Below are 24,545 nucleotides of genomic sequence, written 5' to 3' on the forward strand. Positions count from 1 at the left end.
AACTTATTAGAATTTATTTTTATTTTTTGTAGCTTTTTTTGTGAATGTTTTTTGTAATAGTTTTCAAATAATAATTAAAAACTAAATGTATTAAACAAAAAAATAAGGGACTCAAAAAAATGTTTCCGCGACCCACACATGGGTACCGAGTGGACCCACTGTTTGGGAATGGGAACCAGTGCATTAGATTAGAGGCAATATTCAATTAAGCAAAAGCACAACTTTATAAAAACCTAAATCTTTGCAGTTCCCGTTTTCTACTGACTACCAACCCAACAACAGACCACTGGAGTCAGTCAGAGTACGACCAGAAGCTCCTTCACTCGGTCACAGGTATCACAGGAGTCCCCCTCCTTCACACGGAGAGCCTGGGAACGAGGTTAGCGTTTACCCTACCAGTCAATATCCTATATAATGCCGCACAGCATGAGGCTATACTCTATCACAGGGCCCAGCGTGACAGATCTTGAGAGCCAATTAATGTGTGCACGACACGTGGGCGTGCAGTGTGTGCGCACAGCCGCAACACCGTGGGTGTGCTCACTAAAAAGGTATATGAGCATTTGGTCGGTGGTATCACCATTACAGCAAGACAACTGGATAAACAGACATCCCCCTCTCTCTCTCTCACCACGCCATGACATCCCCCCTCTCTCTCTCACCACGCCATGGCGGCCATGTGCTCACACTCTCAGCACCAACAAGTTAACAACTAAGTGCTTTAGGAGGCATGCAGTGACACACACACACACACACAAAGACACACACACACTTAAAGACAACATGCACTAAAACTGTTCCTATGGATGAGAACAGAGCCTTTACATTGCTAGTAATAACTCATCCTCTTTTCAGACAAAGGAAACTGATTAACAGGTATTATGCACCACACCCACCCACACACATACTGTACACACACACACACACACACACACACACAGTCAGGAAAAAAGAAAAAAACACAACCATCTCATTGTTTTCCCCTACCAACGCCCACCCCCATGAAAGACAAGTCAAGTCACTTTCATTTGATATATATATATATATATATATAGCACCAAATGACAGCAGAAGTAATCTAAGGGCACTTTTCTTCTAGAGCAGGTTAAATTAAATAAACTAAATGTTTATACATATTTTCACCCATTTCATTTCAGTGTCTCTCCCTCTGCTGCATCCTGACGTCGAGAAAAGAAAAAAATGTTTTCTGAAATATCCAAGTTTCTGTATCAGTGCCAGTGGTGCTCAATATTTCATGTCAAGGAACCCAAAAATGATATACAGTTGGCCACTGACCCCCATCTGAAAATATGTTGTTCCAGGAACCCCTCAGAAGCAAAGATTTGAGTTAAAAGCGTTCGCTCTGAAAGAATATATATTCAAAGATTTGTGCCGCATTTTCACGAATTATCAAAAATAGCAGATCTACAAGATCGCAGCGCGGCACAGTGTTGCGTTATGAGCTTGTAGATCGGCTATATTCCAATAGCTAAATCATAACATAATGCTTAAAACACCAAAAGGGGTTCCCGCCCAGAATGGGTTAAAGTTGTGCCGTTTTCTCTCCCCGACCCTGTTAGGGTTTAGTTAGTCTAGCACGGTGTGCCACACCATCTCACAACACATACTTGTATGAGCGTGACAGATAAATCTCTTGAATCTTCATCTCTCGGTAACCGATAGCTCTTATGATGAGGGCAGCAGGGAGGGAGGGTCAGGGTCTCCAACTGTGAGTGTGAAGTGGTGTTGTTCCACCATTACTGCATCTCCCTCTCCGTCTCTGAAAATGGCTTCATTATCAGACCCAACGTGGAGCTCGCATGCAGAGTGGATGAGCAGGCTGTGGCCCCAAGGGTCCACAAAAGGTTGAGGTGAAGTCCATTAACATCCAGGAGGAGCGTGTTGTTGTCTAACCGCTGAATTAAAAAAAACTGGGCATTTTTTTCCCCTGCATAAACAGTATAAATAACCCTCAGTTGAGGAGGCCGAGTAACATACAGAGCACTGTCTGGGAGCTCCTGGGACTGAAACTAAACTAGCATGCCTGCTTCATACTGTTAATATACTGTGCAGCAGATGAGTAATTACAGGGTTTTTTTTCTCCATTTCTTGCCAATGTAAGTTATTGTATTTATTTTATTTCTGTATAATCATAAACATATTAACGCTCCTTATGAATAGCCGACCACAGTCATTTCACACAGGCTTATAGAAGCCATAGCGTCTTGCCAGAACTTGCCAAACAATGTTGGGAAACTAGCTTTGATGACTTTGATAATTCCTCACAACAACAAAACGTGTCAGTGTCGTTCACTTTAAATGCAACTGCCACGATAAATGGGTGCCTGCCAACACAGGGCATGGGAGGAGCATAAACAGAATATTCAAGTTTAAGTAACTAACCACTTTTAATTATTTACACAACAACCAACATCAACACTCACAATATATAACCAGAGCAAAAATAAAGACATGCTAAACCCCTTATCCCTAAACTATTTAGCCTTGTTTGGGGTTTTTTTTACCATTTTGAAAAACATTTTTGAATAGTTAAAATAGCCAGTGGAGGACAATAGAGCCCCTAGGCTACAGATAATTCAGTATTTGCATAAATCACAAGGGAGTTGATGAAAAGGTGACATACTCTTCACCTGGCCATCATCACTGCTGCGTGTGTTGTTGTTTTCGACAAGGTCCTTCTTTACCCTCGCTTATTTTTCTCTAGGCCGACACCACCCACGAAGCAGCAAACGGAGACGGATAGTACCTAATGTCTCACCCAAGGAAACAACATGTGCACTACTGCACTTACGGTCTGCTTCCACACTGACCCAGTCTACTGAACAGTGCCCGGGGAGCAGTTGGGGTTCAGGGTCTTGCGGGGAGCAGTTGGGGTTCAGGGTCTTGGGAACCACACTGACCCAGACTACTGAACAGTTCCCGGGGAGCAGTTGGGGTTCAGGGTCTTGGTCAGTTGGGGTTCCGGGTCTTGCTCAATGACACTTGGACACTAAGCCAAGAGGGATCAGACCAGGAACCTGGTCCTCCTGAGCCAGTGCCACCAAGCCGGGATTAAGACGGCGGCAAAAGCCGTTTCTCATGTTACCCTTGTACTTTTCCTGCGACCCAGATAAATGGCTTACCAAAGTCAGATCACACAGTCAAGCTATAAGACAATTCAGATCAACTACACTGCCCATTTCTTGAAGTATTCTCGATTATTTCCAGGCAGAAACAAATTGTTTAGGTGGAATAAATAAAAGGGATCACCGAAGTTTTCCATGTAGGTGCAACTATGCACCCGTGTATGACTATGTCCCCTCGAAAATAGACCAGTTACAGCACAACGTCATAAACCAGCATGAACAGGGTGATCCTAAAAGGGACACAGCTGGTGCAGGGATTGCCATGTCTAGGACATATGTGATTAAAGGGGTTTAGGCATAGGTTTGGTGTGGTTACGGTTGGAATGTGTGCAGGTATTTGAGTGTGCTCTGCTAACAACGTGGAAGGTTTAATGGCCAGACTGGCTCTCTCTCTCTCTCCCAGTGAAGAAACATTAGAGTGCATTGGTACATCCACAAGTCAACCTCTGAAGAGATTATATTGTTAATTAGTTGATCATCTCTGGGTTAAGTATTTATAATGATCTGTCTATTTCTATGCAGAGTCAGACTGCATGCAGACTGTCACCAAAGTCAACAGGCCCAGCTTCAATCACATTTTAACCACAAACCACTAACAATCCATATGTAGCTACAGACTGAACATGGAGGTCATGCCGTTATTAGACTGCATCTTGTGCTTTCTTATAAACAAGTCCCTTCCACGGGTTGACGATGACGGACTGATGCCATACAGGCCAGCACGCCACCCACTGTAGTGCTTTTTTAGGTTCTTCATGCTACATAAACCTCTCATGCTACATAAACCTCTCATAACTATCATAGCCATTTATTGATCTACTCCCCCCAACACTGCAGACACCGGCTACATCTCTCCTCTTGTTACCTCCAAAAGGTTCACCGCTCCTAGTGGTAGATAATACTGCAGCGTGACCAAACAATCGCAAAATAAAATAATCCATTACCCCACCCTCCTCACCTTCCCTCCACCCCACAGTGGAGGGGACAATAACCTGTACTGCATGCTCATGTGGCATACTTGCCTATCCCTCGGGCAACCAGAGCTAGTTACCTCTGAGAGCCCACGACATTGCTCTCACTTTCCCAGCACTTATGCTCCAATCATGTGTCATCTGATGAAACGCTACACCCCGGTCTCCATTATTCGTCTGGATACAGGAGCCTCTGGAATGTATCGGATTCCTGCCTCGGGGGGGTAAGCACCTTGGAAACCTAGGCCTACCTCGGCTGCCTCGCCCCCTCCCCAGCCCTCTGCCTCGCCCCCTCCCAACCCCTCTGCCTCGCACCCTCCCCTCCCCACCCCTCTACCTCGCCTCGCACCCTCCCCAGCCCTCTGCCTCACACCCTCCCAACCCCTCTACCCCGTCAAACACCCTCCCCACCCCTCTACCTTTCCATTGAGCCCAAATTCCACCTAAGGCCTGTGCTTGAATCACACCACTTGAACGCCTCCTGTGACATGCGCTTACATTTTTGATGTCCATCAGAAAAGAAAACGATATGGCATGGTAGCAGTGTAGGGTTTCAAGGCTATTCTGTGACGTTTAAGCCATCCTCATTGTCCAACTCGACGTGAAGTACTAGCCACATGATCTAGCTGTGCTCACACTGCTCGGGCAACATCAATTTCATTTGCAATGTACTGTATTGGCTGATGGCAGGTTTTTGGGTCCAATGCCAAGTCCTAGAGACCTAGACCACGGATTACCTATGTTTTGGCCAAACAAGCTAAAACGTTTACTTCCCTTTTATTCAAAACAAATTTCACTGTGTTACTACCTAGTCTCGTGATGCCAGACAACTATATTCCACAATCTCCGAATGCTAGAGTCCGTTTGTCATTTCAGTTCACAAAAATATATTTGAAAATATCCTTTTAGCTTATTTTATATTTCCATTTCTGCTACGCAGCAAGCTATATATGCTTAGATGATTTCTATTTATATGATACATTTGTGTGACTGTAAAGTGTAAAGGCTAGACGGAAGTGGGGAGAAAGCTTCACTTCCGCTTTATATTTTACTCATGATCAGAGCTTCCTTGCTCCAGATTGTATGACGGAAGCATTTGAAAATTGCGAGAGGCAAGAGTCTGGCAACGTGAAACTACTTACTAGTTACTACCACTGAAAGTGTTCAAAGATTTGGGACATATTGGCTGCATATTAACTACGATATCATAAAGGCTGAGATATCAGCCAGACCGATGTCCATGTCTGGCTCTATAGTATCGCTCTTCGAAACCCAACTTGTCCATTTTGTCCACTACCAGCATGGCAATTGTAAAACTCTGGGCTCCCTCCTCCAGAGACCAATATTGTGTTGTCGTGCTGTGCTGTGCTGTGCAGTGCAGCATCCAGGCCTACGGTATAGAGTGTCTCTGAGTCACTGGCCTGCGTAATTCAGTCTGGGGAATTATGACAGTGGAAAATCATTTCCCTGGGCCGGGGATAGGAGGCCATGGCTAATCGTTCAGTAATCTGATCTGCCTGCATACTGTAGCATTGGATCCACACATTGCTAGCTCAGCCAGCTAGCCACACATGCGGACACCCACGGTGGCTGCCAACTGTATCTGATGGAGGTTAGCGCTATTCAAAACAACTCTCCAGGTTTTCTAGAGGATTACAGATGCTATCAGATCATTTTGCTAATACTCGGTTGTGCTGTGATGTTTGAAAATGTATTTACTCTGCTCCCCACTCTCGCAGGTCCAATATACCACTCCCGATATCAAGTCCTCAGCCAAAAAATGCAACATTCCAGGCAGAACAAGGCACTGACGACTGACAAAACTAATCCCTTTCAAAAGTCAGACTCGCAGGCGAATGCTACTTAAAAAAAAAAAAGGGAGAAAAGTACAGTCTGCATCTTTTATATTGCAATATAAATTATGCAAATGTAATGTTACTTTTTAATTTCATTCATTAGCTACATTTAGCCTGGCATTGCTATTTTGGGCATGTTATCATAGACAAATTTGCATGATGCGGAATGCTGGGAGCTTGTAGATCGGCACTTTTCGCATGACACTACCGCGCGACAAAGTATTAAATAGTGCTTAAGCGGTTCGTCGCAATCTGATGCGTTGTGAGCTGGTAGATAGGCCTGCTGTTTTGCATGTCACCAATAAAGAATAAAATAGGGCTTAGTTACGTGATCCAATAAGTATAACTAATGCTTAAGCCATGCCATTTGATTGCTTGTTGAATAACATGCAATGTGAAGTCCACTGGTTCCAATGTGAAGTGTAGCACTGAATCAAAGCCACGGGTAACATTATTTGTAGTACAAAGCTCTGCTGTACACAGCAGAGAGGCTAAAGGGGGAGCTGGTGTATTGGATTGATGCCTAGCTCAAGCAGCAGTCTAAAGAGAGCTCTGCCCCACACACACTGTGTCGCGTTAAGGGACGATGACATGGAAAAATACAAGGCCTGGCATGTTGTTGTTGGGCAACACGATGCCCATTGGCCTACAAGTACCTGGCATAACGTTACATGAGATGGGATAGTCGGTATTAGTGACTGACAATGTCATTTCATCTGCATGTCATCTGTGTGGTGTCGTGAGCCAGCGTACTGTGTGTGCAGGAGTAGTTAAAGGGTTAAAAGGGGTGACAAAGAACAGAATAAACGTGACTAATAATACTGCGTTCACACGGGCAGATGCAAAGATACAGTTCTGTCCACCATTCATTTTCAATGGAAGCCATGCGACATGACGACGCGAAGATACATCCGACGTTTGTACCTGCTGCAAAAGCTACACCGCTACAGCTACAAAGATGCAAAGCTACAAATACGCTGCGTAGCTTTGCAAGATGGCATCTTTTGCATCTGCCAGTGTGGCCGCAGCATATGAATGACAACATAGTCTTACTCTTGCTATGCCCTGTATCCCTGAATCAAGCCGGGAAAGCTGGATAAGACTTCTCAGTGTTATTTCAGATTGTGTACATCTGCTATTCAATAATAGCAGATGTACAGTAAAGCTCACAGAGAGCAGACTGTACACCTGCCATTTTTAACGAAAATATAAGAAAAAGGCTGCACACTCATAGCCACGATGCTGAAAGTTTAACAGAAACCAACGTTTCGACCTGTAAGGTCTTCTTCAGGGAATGAACCTGCCATTTTTTTTATATCTAACTACCGATTTAGAAGGCATTTGTAGAATCAGCCTCAGGTCTTAATGAGTTAAAGCAGTGGTTTTCAACTCTTTTCACATCACGGCCCGGACAGGAGTCAACCCACAGAGCCTAGTCTTTCCACGTGCCAGAATTTGGTTCTCCCAGTACCGGCAGAGTACTCCACAGAGTCCACACTCCACACGTCCCAAACTCTTCTCCCTTCTGGCTCCAAAACTGTGGAATGCACTCCCCATTGCAGTCAGAACTGCAGCATATAGCGTAACGGTCTGGGCACCGGACTGGTAATCCAGTCGCAGTGTGCCGTGGGTTCGACTCCCGGACCCGACACGGCCTTTACTGCATGTCATCCCCCCATCTCTCTCCCGTTTCCTGTCAGCCTACTGTCTGTCCCTTAAAAAATCAATAAAAGGCGTAAGCCGCAAAAAAAAAATATCTTTAGAACTGCAGCATCACTCCCAATCTTCCGCCGTAGTCTGAAAACCCACCTTTTCAGACTCCATCATGGCCCATAGCACTTACCCCACCCCCTTAGATAGCATTTCTGTAGACTTAGATAGCATTTGATACAGACTTATAGCATGTTATGTAGACAGCACTATAATTGCATTGTATGTAGTCATAGCACGTCATAGTACATATGTATAGCATAGTAGTATAGATGTATAGTTTATATGTATAGCTTCATTATATAGATATTCCACTGTTACTTTCTTAGCTTACGCATGTTTCTTGATAAATGTTTTTATGTGATCTATTCCCATGCTTTTTTTGTTCTTGCTTAATGTAAGTCGCTCTGGATTAAGAGCGTCTGCTAAATGCCTAAATTGTAAATTGTAAATCGAGTAGTTCCGGAGCAACGGATTTTGTGGCCTTGCTCATTCCCTGATGGACTGATCGAGGCTAGTAGCTACTGGGACGTAAATCGGGATTTGATCAACCCCGGCTGGGTCGCCTGAGTGAGTGGTATGATGTTGAGACCCGAAACCCCTTTGACCTCAGGAAACATCACTGAGGAGTGAGGATACATCCCAGGTGCATCCATGCGATGTATTTTTTAGGTATATATATATATATATATATACACATATATTGGGCATTTGAGCCACGGACCACCATTTGATGACATTTAGGCTCTCAGACCCAAAGCTTAAGAATATTTTGTTATCGGTTCTTTTGGACCCGTACAGGTCCATTATTTGGTTTCATTTTACACTCTCAATAACACTATAAGGGTCCATTTGGTTACCAACTCTCCGTCATTTAGCTGGGGACCACCTGGGACCTCCTCAGGGACCACTGGTGGAAAACCACTGGGTTAAAGGATGTGATCATGACGAATCATCCTGATCAGAGCTAAGAGCTAAGCATTGAGATGTGGCAGAAGAACACAAGTTGTTTTATACTGTCTGGTTGGCCATATGCTATGTTTGTAGCTTAGTCACACTCTGAAGGCATATTGAAGAGAAAAAAAATTATGCTGATAAATTATGCTGATATACAATCAAATGGTGGCTGGCTGGCAGCAATGCTGCACACCCTTCTTAAACTTAAAGCAGTAGATCAGTGTTGTTGTTGGCAAACAATCAGAACAGTCACTATAACGATGACTAAACAGAACACAGGGGGAACATAACATTCCACAAAGAAATATATGACTGAGACCATTTCAAATAAAATATAAAATAAGTAGAGATGCTCCGATCAATCGGCCACCGATCGGTGATCGGCCGATATTCACTCCCAATGACTCTGCAATTTACCCTATCTGGAGAAACCGATAATATAATTTTGCTTCTTTGTGATAGGGTTAGGGTTAGGGTATAATGGAAATGGCCTACAAAATTCTCCTTTTCCTCCCCCCACACACAGGAACAGTTTTGACGTGGGTTTTGACATAATTTTGGAAATCGTCATCGTTCTAAAAAAGGAGGGTGTGTTTTAACTGTTCACACATTCACAAGGCAACTGGACTAAAAACAAAACACCAAATGATCTGACAATAACAAGAGGCAGTTTATCAGGGAGTTCACAGTATCAAGCATCATTGGCCCGGGTCAAATAGCATTCCCATGACACTTGACTGGAGGAGTTTCAGGAGCAAAGAGAGCGAGAATGCTTTGTGGAGCTAAAGACTAAAATGCAAGGAAAGTAATTTCCACTTTGCAGAACAGTGTGTGTGAGTCACTCTCTTTACGCTAATCTCTTACTCATATAGGCCTCCATGCACACCCTAAGGCAGTAGATTTCAGGCAGGTCTGGACTCCCTCTTCCCAAGTTCCCATTGAGGGGAGTCAAATGTTTACAGGATTTAATAGATTACACTTTCTCTGTGGATAGGCCAATTTACTCTAGTGTAAAGCACCATGGAGAATAACAAATGAAATAGCCTAGCATACGGCAACGGACATATGAAACATACCGTAATCTTATCACTGATGCTGATGCATTACACAAGATCAAACAATATAGAGTCAGACAGTTAACCAATTCAACGGGGCATGCATGCATGTCTTATGGTTTTTAGCCAAAGCATCCAACTGTCCTTTCTCCAATGTTGGAACTATAGCTTATAGACAACACAGATTTCTTACCAAATCTTCAGCAATCAACGTTTTTCAGAGTTGAGACAACTGTTTTATTTATAAGATTATCACTCAAGTATTTATGCATACTAGGCCTATTGGTATGCAAATTGACCGCCAGCATAAGAAATGTTTACATGGTGCTGCATAACATGATTTATTTTTTATCACATACTGTCTGCAATTTTTGATTGATAAATTTGATAATTAGTCCGAGTACGGTATATCAAATTAATGTGATCACATAAAGAGTAGGCTATCTATCGGTGCATTCCTCTGCTAATCATTTCAATCACCATCATGTGGATGGTTATTAGATTAGACAACACAGTCTATAATGGCTTTTCGTGAGTTTCCCCCCAAAGAATCGGCCCTATTTCTGTCCTCCATTTGTATCTTTAACTTATCGTCACAGCGACAAAGACCACAACAATTTGTTTCGAATCGTAGTAAAACGTTGCCCCAAAATATTAAACGCAAACTCGACACACGCACAAGCGCCAGACAATGCAATTGAATAGACAGACACCTCGGCGGTTACGAAGTTACGAAAAGACAAGTTACACTTTCTTCTTGTTTGTATCCGCCAGCCTGCATCACGGGGTTTTCCTCCACATAAAGGAATTCAGACATTTAGATCACAAAAACCAACAGATACGAGTTAAGATATTACGTTAAACGAGGGTGAAAACTTGGGAGCCACCAGACCCGATTCAACAGTCGTCTCGGTCTGGTCTGACTGCCACCATTGCAGCTCCGCCAGCCCCGCACTGAGATCCAACTATTTCTCCCTGGATTGGATTTTAGATCCAGAACACTAGTCACCCAGTCAGGCCGCATTCTCTCCCCCGTCTGCGCCAGACACACACACAGGCAGCCCCGGCGGCCTGGCTGACACACACACACACACACACAGACACAGAGAGAGGTTGCTCCCTGTCGTCTTCATGTTAAACCACACGCACATCATAATGGACGATATCAAAGCACTAACCTTCTCTAGATGGGCTGCAAAAATCACGACAACGAAGGTTGGTTTTACGTGGATCCTTGATTCATTTCGTCGTGTTGCTTTTCTCTCCCATCCAGTAGACTGGACGCGGCACACACACACACAGCGGACCGTCTCTCTTTCTGCAGCTACAGGCAGTGACTTATACGGATCAGTAGGGGGCGCTATCACAATATATTTGTTGTCTGAAAATTATTATTATTATTATTATCATTATCATTATGGCAATAAAACCATACTAGTAAACCACGGCTCATGTATTATACATAATTATTGTTATTAGGTTGTATAATGTATACACCTGCATAAATAGACTGAATAGGACCACAATTTATGTTTATATCCTTTTAGCATCATTGCATCCATTAAGTTACAATGGAGGCACAGCATTTATATCAGAGTAGATTACACTTTTATGATGGTAAAAAAAAACGTTTAAAATAATTATTTGTAACCGTTGTATAATCATTCAAATACAACACTGTTACAAAAGAATATTAATTAATTAAACCATAAAAATATGAATGATTACCCATATATAATATATAATCAGTTTAGGTGAGGTTGGTGCATAATTAGAAGCAACAGCACAGAAACAGTTTCTGATTATTTAAAACAATTTTTGGCCCAAAAAAATAAACTATGTTCAATGTGCAATAAACAATGTGTACACACCACTATACTGAAGATTCAGAGCCTGCCAGCCTGGTATAGGAGTGTAGGACTTAAACTGTATGCTCCTATACCAGACTAACTCTGATAACTGCATTTTAATGGGCAAAAGGTATCCTTCCTCCAAGTTGTACTGCTTGTCAAAGTGTAAATTGCAGACTTGAAAAGAAAAGAATCCAAGGCACTCCGTCTTTGGTGAAAAATTAAATAGTTTATTTGATGATGAGCAAGGCAAATAAATAACAGGACCTATACGCGTTTCGACCGAAAGGTCTTCGTCACGGTCTATCTGCCAGCTTGGCTGATTAGTCACCCTTAACTGCATTTTAATATTTATTTATTTATTCATCATAGGTAGATGAATATACATGAGTAAATTAAAATGCACAGAAAGAGTATACAGTAAAATCAGTCTTCCCGTATATGGGCCACATAATATTACCACAAAAACAACGTCCTAAATACAGTAGGTCTGAATGTCTCAAAGTTTTGGAGCAGCTGCTGTTACACAAAGTCAAACTAAAGTGCCCGATACATCCTCTGACCTTGTGACATGCCGCATGCATGAGGTTGGTGATTTTGATTATAGGGGCTAAACCTGCAGGACAAAGCTGTCCTTCAAAAAGAGCGTCCAGATCACATGGCGATGGGGGGCAGGCAGGCAGTGGTGGCAAAAGTACTTAGATGTACTACTCCTATTACAAGTAAGCTAAATGTGCAGAATTCAATATGTACTTGAGTAAAAGTACAGAAGTATTGGCATCGGGATGTACTTAAAGTACCAAAAGTAGAAAGTACTCGTTGTGCAGAATGTCCCATTTCAAGTTGTCAGATGTATTAAACAAAAAAACATTTGAAAATAGCAGATTGTATAGTTTCAAATGGACAAAATGCTATACTGTATAGTGCTTAATGTATGTTTTGTAATAATCGAAATCTACAAAGTAATTCAAGTTTTCAAATAGGCCTACATGTAGTAGAGTAAAAGTACAATATTTGGATTCGAGATGTGAAGGAATATTATTGGAAATTGGAATTACTCAAGTAAAGTAAACAAATACCTCCAAATTGTACTAAGTAAATGTACTTAGTTACTTTCCCCCACTGGATGGGGAGATGGGGTCACACAGGACTCATGAAACTGAAGAGGAGGCCTATAGTCTGACTTTGATGCTCACACACACACACACACACACACACACACACACACACACACACACACACACACACAGAGAGAGAGAGAGAGGAGATGGCCTGACTTAGATGATGCGGACATCTTTTTAATGCACTAGTGTAGCCATTGGAGAATTAGATCAATATGTGATGTCATCTGATGAGCAGATATAAAAACTGCACTGAATGCACGCACACACGGATGTGCGCACACACACACAGACACATGCGCGCGCACACACACACACACACACACACACACACACACACTGGCCTCGTTCAGGATCGTATTACTATACTTGAGGACATCAACATTTAGGATGAATTACATTTTTAACCCTAGGCCAAGCTTCTATTTTTGGTGCATGACACCGGTGCGCAAATTTGAAAACCCTAACCCCAACCTGAATATCGTCCTAATTGTAAACCTAATTCTAAGAATCGTTTTTAACCATAAAACACCCATTTTTCTTAAGAGAACAGGGAAATTGTCCTCATAATGTCGATTTTTCAAATTCTACTGGACATTTGGCCCTCAGAAGAATAGTGCTACAAGTAGGCCCACAGGGCCCCCATACACAAACGCGTGTGTGTGCGCACACACACACACACACACACACACACACACACACACACACACACACACACACACACACACACACGGCATTGACCCCATGCACTCTCTATAGTGTGCAGAACAGTGTGGGACTTTAAAAAGACCAGTAGTCCTATCTCAATCTTCCCCCCAAAAATGGACGAAATGTAAGTTTACAAATCCACCATTGAATGACAGAAGAAAGAAATACATTTGGACAGAACAACAGAACGTTTGGGCCCTTGAAAACACATTTATTAGTTTTCTTTGATTTGACATCAAAGCAACATAGAAAGTTTTCCTCTCAAACAACAGATAGCAGCATGAGCATCATTCATAGCATGTTATAGTTTTGTTCCAGGTAGCTTTAAAACATCAAATGACAGCTCAGGCCTGGATGGATCTACTAATCTCAGTCAGATGCAACAACAACGGCGTCTCATCTCAACCCTTAAATAAACATCAGGGGCTTATGCTGCCATTACTACTGATCCGTAATCCCAAACACCCGTCACCGTCACCCCACTAATTAGTGTTTTCCACAGCAAAGATTCCATGAACAGGTGGATCGTTAAACTGTAAGTGGACTCAGGGCAGGCCACCACACAGTAGTGGCATGCAAGCAAGCAACTGAAGCAAGCAGCAGTGCACAGCCCCACACACACACACACACACACACACACACACACACACACACACACACACTGCTCCCTAGTTGCTTTATTAGATACCTTTTGATGAAAATAAAACATGGGCTGTCTGTCAGCCAAAACCTACATGCTGTATGAATTCGACTGTCTTTTTTACATGAATAGTATATAGGCCTACAGTAGGCGGCAGAGGCCTCTCAAGTCTAGTCATCCAAAATCTGTGGTGTAGCCCAAATGTGACAAACATCTGCTGTCTGACTCTGACACATCCAAACCACATCTCGAGTTTTTAGGCAATATTATAATAACAGACTTTTCTGGTTTTGATGTTTGTACCTATATAGTTTGGTATGGAACAGTTAAAAAAAAGACTATAATAATGCTTTGAAAACAATTATTTGATTTGTATTTATTTATTTATTTTCTATTTTTAAGCTATTTCTTTTTCTAGCTTTGGTCCTGATTTTATATATTATTTTCTGTCAATAAATAGAAAATAAGTGAATTCTCCCCCCCCAACAGGCTACAGCGACATCTAACGGTGAAACGTGACTTCCTTCCTTGCAGCTCGCGAGTCTCCGCCGCGATGCATTTTGGGTTGATCTCTTGAGAGGAGGAGTGGACCAAAAATAATTACACACACACACTTTTTGTCCAAAATGGCGACGTCCCTGGGAGCTAACACATACAACAGACAGAACTGGGAAGACGCGGTATGTTTCAACTTTGAAATTAAATTACAACATAGAGTCCGACGTGTCCGTTAAGATTAATAATAGACTAACTAACCAAACGATAATTACTAGCTGGTTGGGTTTACGCTTTCTTTACTGTTTTGTTTTCGTTAGCCAGAGTAGCATTAGCTACGGCTAGCGGAAGCGTGGGTTGTTAATGTTGATTGAAGTAGGCCGGAGTGAGCTATTAGTTAGATTGTTTATGCGTGTAATGGAAAATAACTGATGTTATTTAGGCAAAGGCAAAAAAGAATGATGCTTCGGGTCCAAGTCTGTCAATAGAGTCTGATATAAACCTGACAATACTGTGGCTAGCTAGCTAGCCAGTAGTTACCAGAGCTAGCCGTTTGTTGAACCGGCGAAACCAGGACCCAGTAGTTGTAGTAGAGTCTTATTAGTGCTGCACGATTCTTGCCCAAATGTGAATCTCGATTCTCCTCAAAACATTTTAACTTTGAGACATGATATGGTCTTGTTATTTTGTCCAAGATACAGTCACTGTGTACAATACTGTAGATTGTGGGGGAAACTCGGATCATTCTTTTATGTTGAATAGTTTATGTAATAATTAACTATATATTATTAATTTAGCTTGGTATAGTACAGGCCTGGGCCCGCCCGGCTATCGCCGGGACCCCAGCGGCGGTGGCTCGGGGTTAGAGTGGCTGGCTGGATCATTGGATGGTAACCTCAAGGTTGCTAGTTCGAACCCGGGCTCCCCCAGAGTCACTGTCCAAGTGTCCTTGAGCAAGACAGACACTGAACCCCTAATTTCTCCTGATGTGATGGTTGGTACCTTGCATGGTTTCCGCCGCCATCGGTGTGTGAATGGGTGAATGTAATGCACAATCTCTATGTAAAGCGCCTTGGATAAAGGCGCTCTATAAATGTACCATTTACCCAGTTGAGAACCACTGTAACAGTCAAGTCATGAAACGATTAGAATATACACATCCATTAATGTAGGCATGTGCAGGATAAAAGAGACATTATTGGAAAGGGAAATACTTTACTTTTATTATACAATTTAGGCATTTAGCAGATGCTCTTAATCCAGAGCGATTTACATTAACCAAGAACAAAAAGCATGGCAATACAGTACGTCATACATTATGTTTCAGCTTTCATGCTGTAGAACAAATAATGCATACATTTTAATTGATTTCCTATGGAAACAATCCGAAACATTGATATTAAAGATTGCCTTTGCCAGCAACTGACAGTTAAAACGAACAGCCAGTAGACAAACATTGTGAACAAACTGAACATCGTGAAAATATTTATTTCAGAAAATTGAGGTCAGGCCTAAATGGATTAACGTCGGCCCTGCTTTAAGCTGATGATGGGTCACAACTTGAGATCATACATACTGACTGAAGTCTTGATGACATGTCATTCAAGATTGATTAAACTTACGGCTGAAATCTGTATGATTCCTGTGAACTTGGGAGTTTATTTGATGCAGTGCGGCATTGGCTCAGGGGTAGAGTAGCCGGTAGAACAACAGGATGGGGAAAACCGTGAGGTTCCCAGTTCGATCCCGGGGTTCCCCCTGTCGAAGTGTCCTTGAGCAAGACACTGAACCCCTAACTGCTCCTGATGTGCAGGTTGGTGCCTTGCAGCTTGGTTTCCTCCAGCATCGGTGTGTGAATGGGTTAATGTAATCTATGTAAAATGCTTTGCATAAACACAATATAATGGTATAAATGGTCAAGGCAGGAAAGAAAATGTAGAAGCTTCCACAAACAAGCCACTCATAGGGTTTCTCTTGGCTTATTTACAAACGGCACAGCCGTAGGGTCTCTCTTGTCTTAATTACAGGCTGTACAGCCGTACAATCAGGGCACAAACCGTACAACGTGTTATTTGCTGTAAGTTGAGTAATGTGATACGGGTCTTCTGTTAATATTTGTTTTGAGCAAGACATTGGGTGTTCACTGTTCACTCTGAAACCCTAGACTAGCTTTGCAATCAGCTTTGCAATCACAGCTCCCCCTGCCAAAGAGGCGATTATATTTAGGCCTCCGCTGGTGTCTGATGAGGTGTGTGGAATAGAAGATGGCAACGTTCCAGTCGGATTCAGAACTGGCACTGAAATTGCATCTGCCAACAGATGGCAAGATAGGAGTCATATTGTCCAATTGTGATAGATAACTCATACATTAAACTGGATGAACAAGTGAAATTCTAAGTGTTGATGAAAGAAAGAAAAGAATATATTGATAAATGTGTTCTCTCTCCTGAATGAATCTAATTGGTGTCGCACCTGATGTATTTTCTGTTTACTAAAGGTAATGTGCCACAAAAATGTCTTGTTGAGCACTGAATGTTGACGTGTTTAGAGAGTGACTTTATATTTCTTCCCTTTTCAGGACTTTCCTATTCTGTGCCAGACATGTTTAGGAGAAAATCCCTACATCCGTATGGTAAATAAGCATCAACCTTTATTTCTTTCAAATCACTGTTCTATTTTTCAGGAAACTACATTATTCTGAATAAGGGTTCACTCATTTTGATTTTATGTTTTTCACAGACCAAGGAGAAGTATGGGAAAGAATGCAAGGTATGTTGCTACAGTTCAGTGCCATAAATGAGCTTGAATTACAGTAAAGATGTTGTTTTTTCGATGTAATTATTTTGCCCGTGTCTCCTCCCCCCCAGATATGTGCTCGTCCGTTCACTGTGTTCCGCTGGTGTCCTGGAACTCGCATGCGTTTCAAGAAGACAGAGGTTTGCCAGACCTGCAGTAAGATGAAGAACGTCTGCCAGACATGCTTGCTTGACCTGGAATATGGTGAGTCTCTTGCGCCTACATAGTGTCGTGATATAAATGTTATAACGGGTGTATAAATAGACGCAGGATTCTGTGCTATGACCAGAGCCATCTAATGGAAGGTGTTGCGATATTGAGGGGGCAGAAAACAGCCTCAGGGTTCAAGGTTTCTGGTGTGTCACGTGCCTGGTCACATGGTTCATGTACTCGTGCGAGCCCATAGACTCCAATGCATTCCGTAAACTTCCGGGTGACCCTATTTGAAGCCTTCAATTAGGGACAAACCACTAGAAGTCTATGTAGAAGAGCCGCCATTGGACTGGCCCCATGAAGTGAACGGAGTTTGTGTAACTCTGTCTATACTCTATGGCTCAGGCTATGACCAAAACACCACTGGTCCTGTCCTTGCATGTTTCAGGGTTCCCATGCTCATGAAATTCCTAAAACTATTTTGAATTTTAGAAAAAAAAACATTTTACAGTCCTGGAATTTCCCAAGGGTAATGGAAATGGCTATGCATTTGATTTTGGCTATTGATTTTGTTAATAAAAAACGTCCCAAAACATGTATAACATAAATAAACACAGAATATGTAAGTCGTTATTCGCCAAACGGGCAGCGTGATCGCTGCCTAATGTGTGTGTACCAGACAGTACGTGACAAAAATAACATTTACAAGCTCACAACGTGCTGCAGCGTGATCCTGCCTTTGCCCTAGGATAGGTGGTGTGTAGCAAATCATCTGGCACAACATTTGGACTGGAATTATAGCATTCTTTATTCTATGCTTTATTATTGTTGCTACTTGCTACGCTGCCTGTCTTTGGGCATTGCACATATGAGTAAGAGACTCATTTTTTTTTTTTTTTTTTAAGATATTTTTTTGCGGCTTACGCCTTTTATTGATTTTTGAAGGGACAGACAGTAGGCTGACAGGAAACGGGAGAGAGATGGGGGGATGACATGCAGTAAAGGCCGTGTCGGGTCCGGGAGTCGAACCCGCGGCACACTGCGACTGGATTACCAGTCCGGTGCCCAGACCGTTACGCTACGGCCTGGGCCAAGAGACTCATTATTGCGCAGAATGATATATGTTATATAGGCCAGGCTTGGAAATTGGGTTAACCCATTTTGACCTGAGATCAGATTATAAACATGTCTGTTTGAAAATGCTATGTTTCTATGTCAGTCGTTCTTCAAAAATAGCAGACCTACAAGCTCGTAGCGCGCCACTTGGTGGCGCGCTACGAGCTTGTAGATCTGCTATTTTTCAATAGCTAAATTATAACATGTTTAAAACACCAAAAGGGGGTTCCCGCCCAAAATGGGTTCAGGAAGTTATTCATTGGAAAAAGTGTGTGGGTGGGCCACCCTATTGTAATGTGGACGCTGATAACCGAAAAGCCCTTTCTTTCAACCATTTTGTGGTGCCGTAGGTTTACCCATCCAGGTGCGAGACACTGGGCTCAATGTCAAGGACGACGTTCCCAAGTCGGACGTGAACAAGGAGTACTACACACAGAACATGGAGAGGGAGGTATGTGTCTAGCACGTTTTGATTTAGTTTGAGTCCTTAGTCTTTTTTTAATACAATTTAGTTTTAGTCACATTTGAGTCATCTGAAATTCTTTGGTATTCTCTAGTGTTCTACAGTTGATTTACTACAGTTGATCATAAAAATATGTTTTGGCAGGCCTTGATGGCTGATTTTAGACTTGGGTGCATGCTGAAAATAGCTGATTTACAAGCTCACAACGCGGCGCAGCATTGTGCTATTTTCAGCATGCAACCAAGCATATTTGACGGAATTGTCAATATATTTAGTCATAGTTTTAGTCATCATAGCGTTTTTTTCTTCCTCAGTGAAAAAAGGTAGTTGACGGAACATTCTTTGCATTGTTTTAGTCGACAATCTGACAGGCTACACAGTTATATCTCGTATGCTTTTCATAATATTGGGGCTTCCCACCTAAAGCTCGTCATTTTGTGGTTCTCAGATAGCCGGCTCTGACGGGACGAGGCCGGTGGGTCTGCTGGGCAAGGCGCCCAGCTCCAGTGACATGTTGTTGAAACTGGCCCGCACCACGCCCTACTACAAGAGGAACCGGCCACACATCTGCTCATTCTGGGTGAAGGGAGAGTGCAAGAGAGGAGAGGAGTGCCCCTACAGGTGGGTGATTTTAACCCATCAAGACCTGAGGCTGATTCTAAAATCCTAGCCGTTTTCTGAAAATCCTATGTTGGTGGTGCTCAAACGATTTCATGTCGACGAACCCCCAGATTTGTATGTACTAGCCCTTACCCGTTGTGAGATATTGCCCCCCCCCCTTGTGGCCCTGTTTTCGCATTTTTAATTCACTAATAAATTCATTATTAATCATTAATGTGTGAAATCGAAGAAATTGTAATTCACTAATAAATTCATTATTAATCATTAATGTGTGAAATCGACGTCGTTACGCCCTCCATATTATTATGGTCAATGCCTGTGTGAACACAGCAGTCACTGACAGACACACATTCAGACAGACAGACATTGACTGAATTATACATCTGTGCACATTTTACTATGAGCTTGTAAGATCTGCTGTTTTTCAACAGCTAAAGTTTAAAATAGTAGTTAAAGTTAACAAAGGAGTAGTTGTTGTAGTGTCTTAAAGATAATTCTTGGTGGTGCTGTTGTGTCACTAATATCTATACTATACCACTATACCTATCTTTCCTTAACCCTTATCCCTAAACCTCCCCCCCCCCCCCCCCCCCCCCAATCTTCAAGCTCACAACGTGTATGTAGAGCGGCGTTAACACACACTACAGTATGTATTTATTTAGTATAACTTGGTTTCTCTTTTGCACAAACTCCTTCATACAGGCACGAGAAGCCCACAGATCCAGACGATCCGCTGGCTGACCAGAACATCAAGGACCGTTATTATGGCATCAACGACCCGGTGGCTGACAAGCTGCTGAAGAGAGCCTCCACCATGCCTCGTTTAGACCCACCAGAGGACAAGACCATCAGCACCCTCTACATCGGAGGGCTGGGAGACACCGTTACAGACGCAGACCTCAAGTATGTTCTTTTTGATCTTTTCATGCCCATAACAGAATTCTATCGCTCATAGATTTGAATCATAATATATTCTAACGTGGCACTGAGGGGGCCGACAGCCCATTACTGTCGGTGTGAACAGGCCTGTGGTGTTGCTATAGTAACTCAATGCTACAATCATCTGTTTGTTTTGTTAAGCTGGCCAGCTAACAGTGTTGTGTGATTTTTATCCAGAGACATGGCCGTACGAAGAATTATAAAAAGGTAGTTGGAAGTAGAATTAAAACACTGCCTAAGGGCGATAAGCTCGGCTAAAGAATGAATGAAATCTGTCAGAGTTGGAATGTGATATCATGGAAAATGATTCATACCCGTCACTTCCACGGCCCGGGCATCATGGTACAGTATTCCCCCACCGCGGGTGAAAATGGGTATAACATTTGATTTCATTGCTGTTTTGCAGGAACCATTTCTACCAGTTTGGGGAGATTCGCACCATCACCATAGTCCAGAGACAGCAGTGTGCTTTCATCCAGTTTGCCACGCGACAGGCTGCTGAGAGCGCTGCGGAGAAGTCCTTCAACAAGCTCATCATCAATGGCCGGAGGCTCACTGTCAAATGGGGCAGGTGAGTGACTGACTGCGCTACATCTATGAACGTTGCTTGTTGTTGGCGGTGGAATCAAACCTCCCCGCCCGCTCTATTGCATGTCATACACCGCCTGTCAAATGTGACATCCATATATGGGTATGCGTGCGTGGCATCATCATCGTACCCGGATGTTATGCGGGACTACCGAGTGACAAACGAATACTTTCTGGCCTTGACAGCCCATAAATCCAAACGGAAAAGTCCTATCTGATTGTATTAAAACAGTTCTACTGCGTAACCCGTGTTCCCCGCTATTTAATCCAATATCCAACGCTGCCGGGATCGATCTATTACCTTTGGAGCATACGCCCAAAGGTAAATAGTCCCATGGGTGGTTGTTGAAGAGAAAAACATGCCGCCATTACGATGCGAAACAAGAACAGCATGTTGTAGTCCAAACAAACCCCCCGTTCACTTGCATTGAGCTCATTTTCCCAGAAGGCCTAGCAACCAAAGCATAGCTTGATTTCCGGTTTTGTCATAACGCAACGGCCTCGTCACCAGGTCCGCGACAAATCCGCTCTTTCTTTTTAATTCTAAAGAAAACAGCGAATTAAACAAATGGCGGGTTTAGTGTATTAAGAGTGGTGGAACCATGGATTAAATCCTTTAAAGTGTTAAATGACATTAAACCCAACTTTGCCACTTACTTTAAGCATGTGCATACCCTCTCTATATATAAAGTGTTCGACTCGCTTATTTTCTCATTTTCTCTGTCTAGGTCTCAGGCAGCCAGGGGCAAGGAAGCCATTAAGGAAGGGGTCAGTGAAATGGGCACCAGACTTGACCCGGTTCCTGGACTGCCTGGAGGTGAGTGCACCGTGACCGACCGGCTCATGTGTGTCAGTGGGTTAGTGCCATGTATGCGTTTGAATGAATCATGGAATGATTTGAACAGGCATGTTGGCATTTGGTGTCTACATCATTTGCTTATATCACAAACTTAAATAGTTACATCATACATGCCACCAATGTGCATTGGCCCTGGTGAATAAATATAAACGATGCAGAAGAATCTTGAACCATGAAAATTTGCCATAAACGGAAACCAAGATGGACATAGATTTTAAATATGTTTGTTAAATATAGTTATGTGTCTTTCTCTCTACAAATGTATTTAAAAAAAAGCCTTCTAAATTCTGACCTACGGTTTTTAATTAAATATATAAATTTACTTTTTGCTATAGCAACAGCTAATGTTACACAAAGGTGTTCCCGGATCGAAAGGTATAACAACGAATAGGTGTTCCAGGTCTCAATCATTCATAAGGGTTTAGTAGCTATTGGCACTTTTGGTACCGACTTCACACACTATTTATCCTCTTGTCTTTGCTTCTCCCACAGCTCTACCTCCACCACCAGCTATGGATGAAGAGACTCCTACCAACTACTTCAACCTTGACCCTGGTACCTCTCCTCAGATCCTGAACATCGCTCTGCCCCCTCCCCCTGGGATCAACCCCCCTCCTCCTGGTTGGTACACTTATAGGATTTAATAACTTTCACATGTCCAGCCCCCTCGCTCTGCATGAATTATTCATTGTAAAATACCTTTGAAGGTTTTGTCCCATTTCTTTCTTTGGAATAAACATTCTCAGTAAGGATAATTGACCCGTCTGTCTGAGCACAGGCATTAGTTACGACATACTAACAGTCTGACAATCATTAGACAGACAACCTACCCCTAACCACAAGCACGACCTAAGACATGTCGGACCAACGCATGTCGGTAGCGACGGGTGATTTCCGCATGTCAGACCTTTTGGTGTGTCGTATAAGCGTGCAACACCCCGCTTTATCTACATGTGTTTTGGAATTCAGTTAAGGCAGAGCCGACGACGTGTTCATCTTTTGACTTGTAAAGTTTGACTGCAACAATCTCAATCTCTTTTGTATCACCTCGCAGGTTTCGGCCCTCCGATGTTCCACCACATGGGTCCAATGGCCCCCCCTATGCCTCCTCCCATGGGTCTGAGACCTCCCGGTCACATCCACTACCCCTCCCAGGACCCCCAGCGCATGGGCGCGCACGCCTCACATGGCCAACGACATGGCGACTAGTGGCCAGGGTGAAATTACACTGTGATGTTAATGTCATTCCTGTACTTCTTGGCCTCACCGATGTCAAAGTGAGGTGCCGTTCCTCAATTCAGTCTTGAGTTGTGGATGGGGTTAAAAACCCATGATATATTTGATAGAAATGCATTGCATAAGCAACACAATTGCCGTTTGAAAAGGTTAAATTAGATCTGTGCTACTTGTTCCTGCTGTGTGCAGAAGGGACCGAACAAGCACCAGCTATATCTGGAAACAGACGATGGCCCAGCTAAACATACCCAGACCATACGTCCACTGTCTGGTTCATGTGGTCAGGCGTTCAATTAAGATGATTCCTATGGGTTTTGAAACGGGCTCCCATACTTGGTGCAATTGTAAATGCTTCACCAAGATGACAGTGCATACTTTAGTTTAGATAGAACGTGTTTGTCGTTGTGCGATTATGTTAAAAGGATCCCTGGCTAATAAGTCAGATATGCCATAGTTAAAACATTATACTTGCCCTCTACAACTAAAATAAAAACACCTTAAATATTTAATTTCTTTCACTCAATAGGAGCTGCTCCTGTCACAAGTTGATGATGTCATATGCCCATATTATGGTCTAGCCCTATGGAATGCATATGCTAATAAAAGGTTAATATGAGCATCAAATCAATATTTTAAATGAGTTTTATTAGCATGTGCATTCCATATATTCCATAGGGCTGGACCACACATGGACAGTCATGACATCAACCTGTTGACAGCAGAAGTTCCTGAAAGATTCTCTATTTATGAAAGAAATAAAATATTTAAGGTATGTTTAGTTCTAGAGGCTATAATGTTTTTGTATTTGTCTTATTAGCCAGGGGTCCTTTTAAGACATTGATTTACAATTACACTTTTCTTTTTTTAAATGAAATGTTAATATTCCACCGAAGGCTGTTTGCTTTTATTGTAAGTTTTTTCTTTGTATAATGTCAATTTTGTTTTCTCATTAAAACTCCCATCTTGTCATACATTATACCACTTCATATTTATAAATCATGTATTTTACTACAAACTATGAACAGAGTCTTGGATCGAGATGCAAGTATAATGCAGAGAGATCTGACGGTATGAGCTTGTGAGAAGCTACAATCCAATACTTTGAACGAATAAAAGGTTTTAATTACTCTGTATGGTAAAGTATGTCAATACAATACTGCAACTAGCACATCCAGTGATTGGAGCAGGCCCTACTGTTCCATTCAGATATGGTGACTAGTACGACAATCACTTTACTAGCAGACACTATCCAGACAAGTTATACA

General features: G+C 42.5%; 2 protein-coding genes across 2 annotated transcripts in view; one reads left to right on the top strand and one right to left on the bottom strand.

Moving 5' to 3' along the window:
* The window catches only part of LOC310873622 (bifunctional heparan sulfate N-deacetylase/N-sulfotransferase 1-like), an 88,260-nt gene extending 77,262 nt beyond the window's left edge, over positions 1-10,998 (bottom strand). Inside the window, exon 1 of the mRNA XM_083786161.1 lies at positions 10,874-10,998. The gene's annotated coding sequence lies outside the window, so the exon portion shown is untranslated. The remainder of the gene's footprint in view (positions 1-10,873) is intronic.
* Positions 10,999-14,612: 3,614 nt separating this feature from the next.
* On the top strand, positions 14,613-24,256 carry rbm22 (RNA binding motif protein 22). Its single transcript, XM_083786091.1, has 11 exons — positions 14,613-14,694; positions 17,088-17,141; positions 17,249-17,278; positions 17,377-17,509; positions 18,925-19,025; positions 19,486-19,658; positions 20,361-20,561; positions 21,004-21,168; positions 21,914-22,002; positions 22,537-22,665; positions 23,099-24,256. Exons 1-11 carry the CDS (start codon positions 14,641-14,643, stop codon positions 23,251-23,253), a joined length of 1,284 nt encoding a protein of 427 aa, XP_083642217.1. The 5' UTR covers positions 14,613-14,640; the 3' UTR covers positions 23,254-24,256.
* The last annotated feature ends 289 nt before the right edge of the window (positions 24,257-24,545 follow it).

Source organism: Protomyctophum parallelum, assembly GCF_964188405.1.
Source record: "Protomyctophum parallelum genome assembly, chromosome: 16".
Lineage (NCBI taxonomy): Eukaryota > Metazoa > Chordata > Actinopteri > Myctophiformes > Myctophidae > Protomyctophum > Protomyctophum parallelum.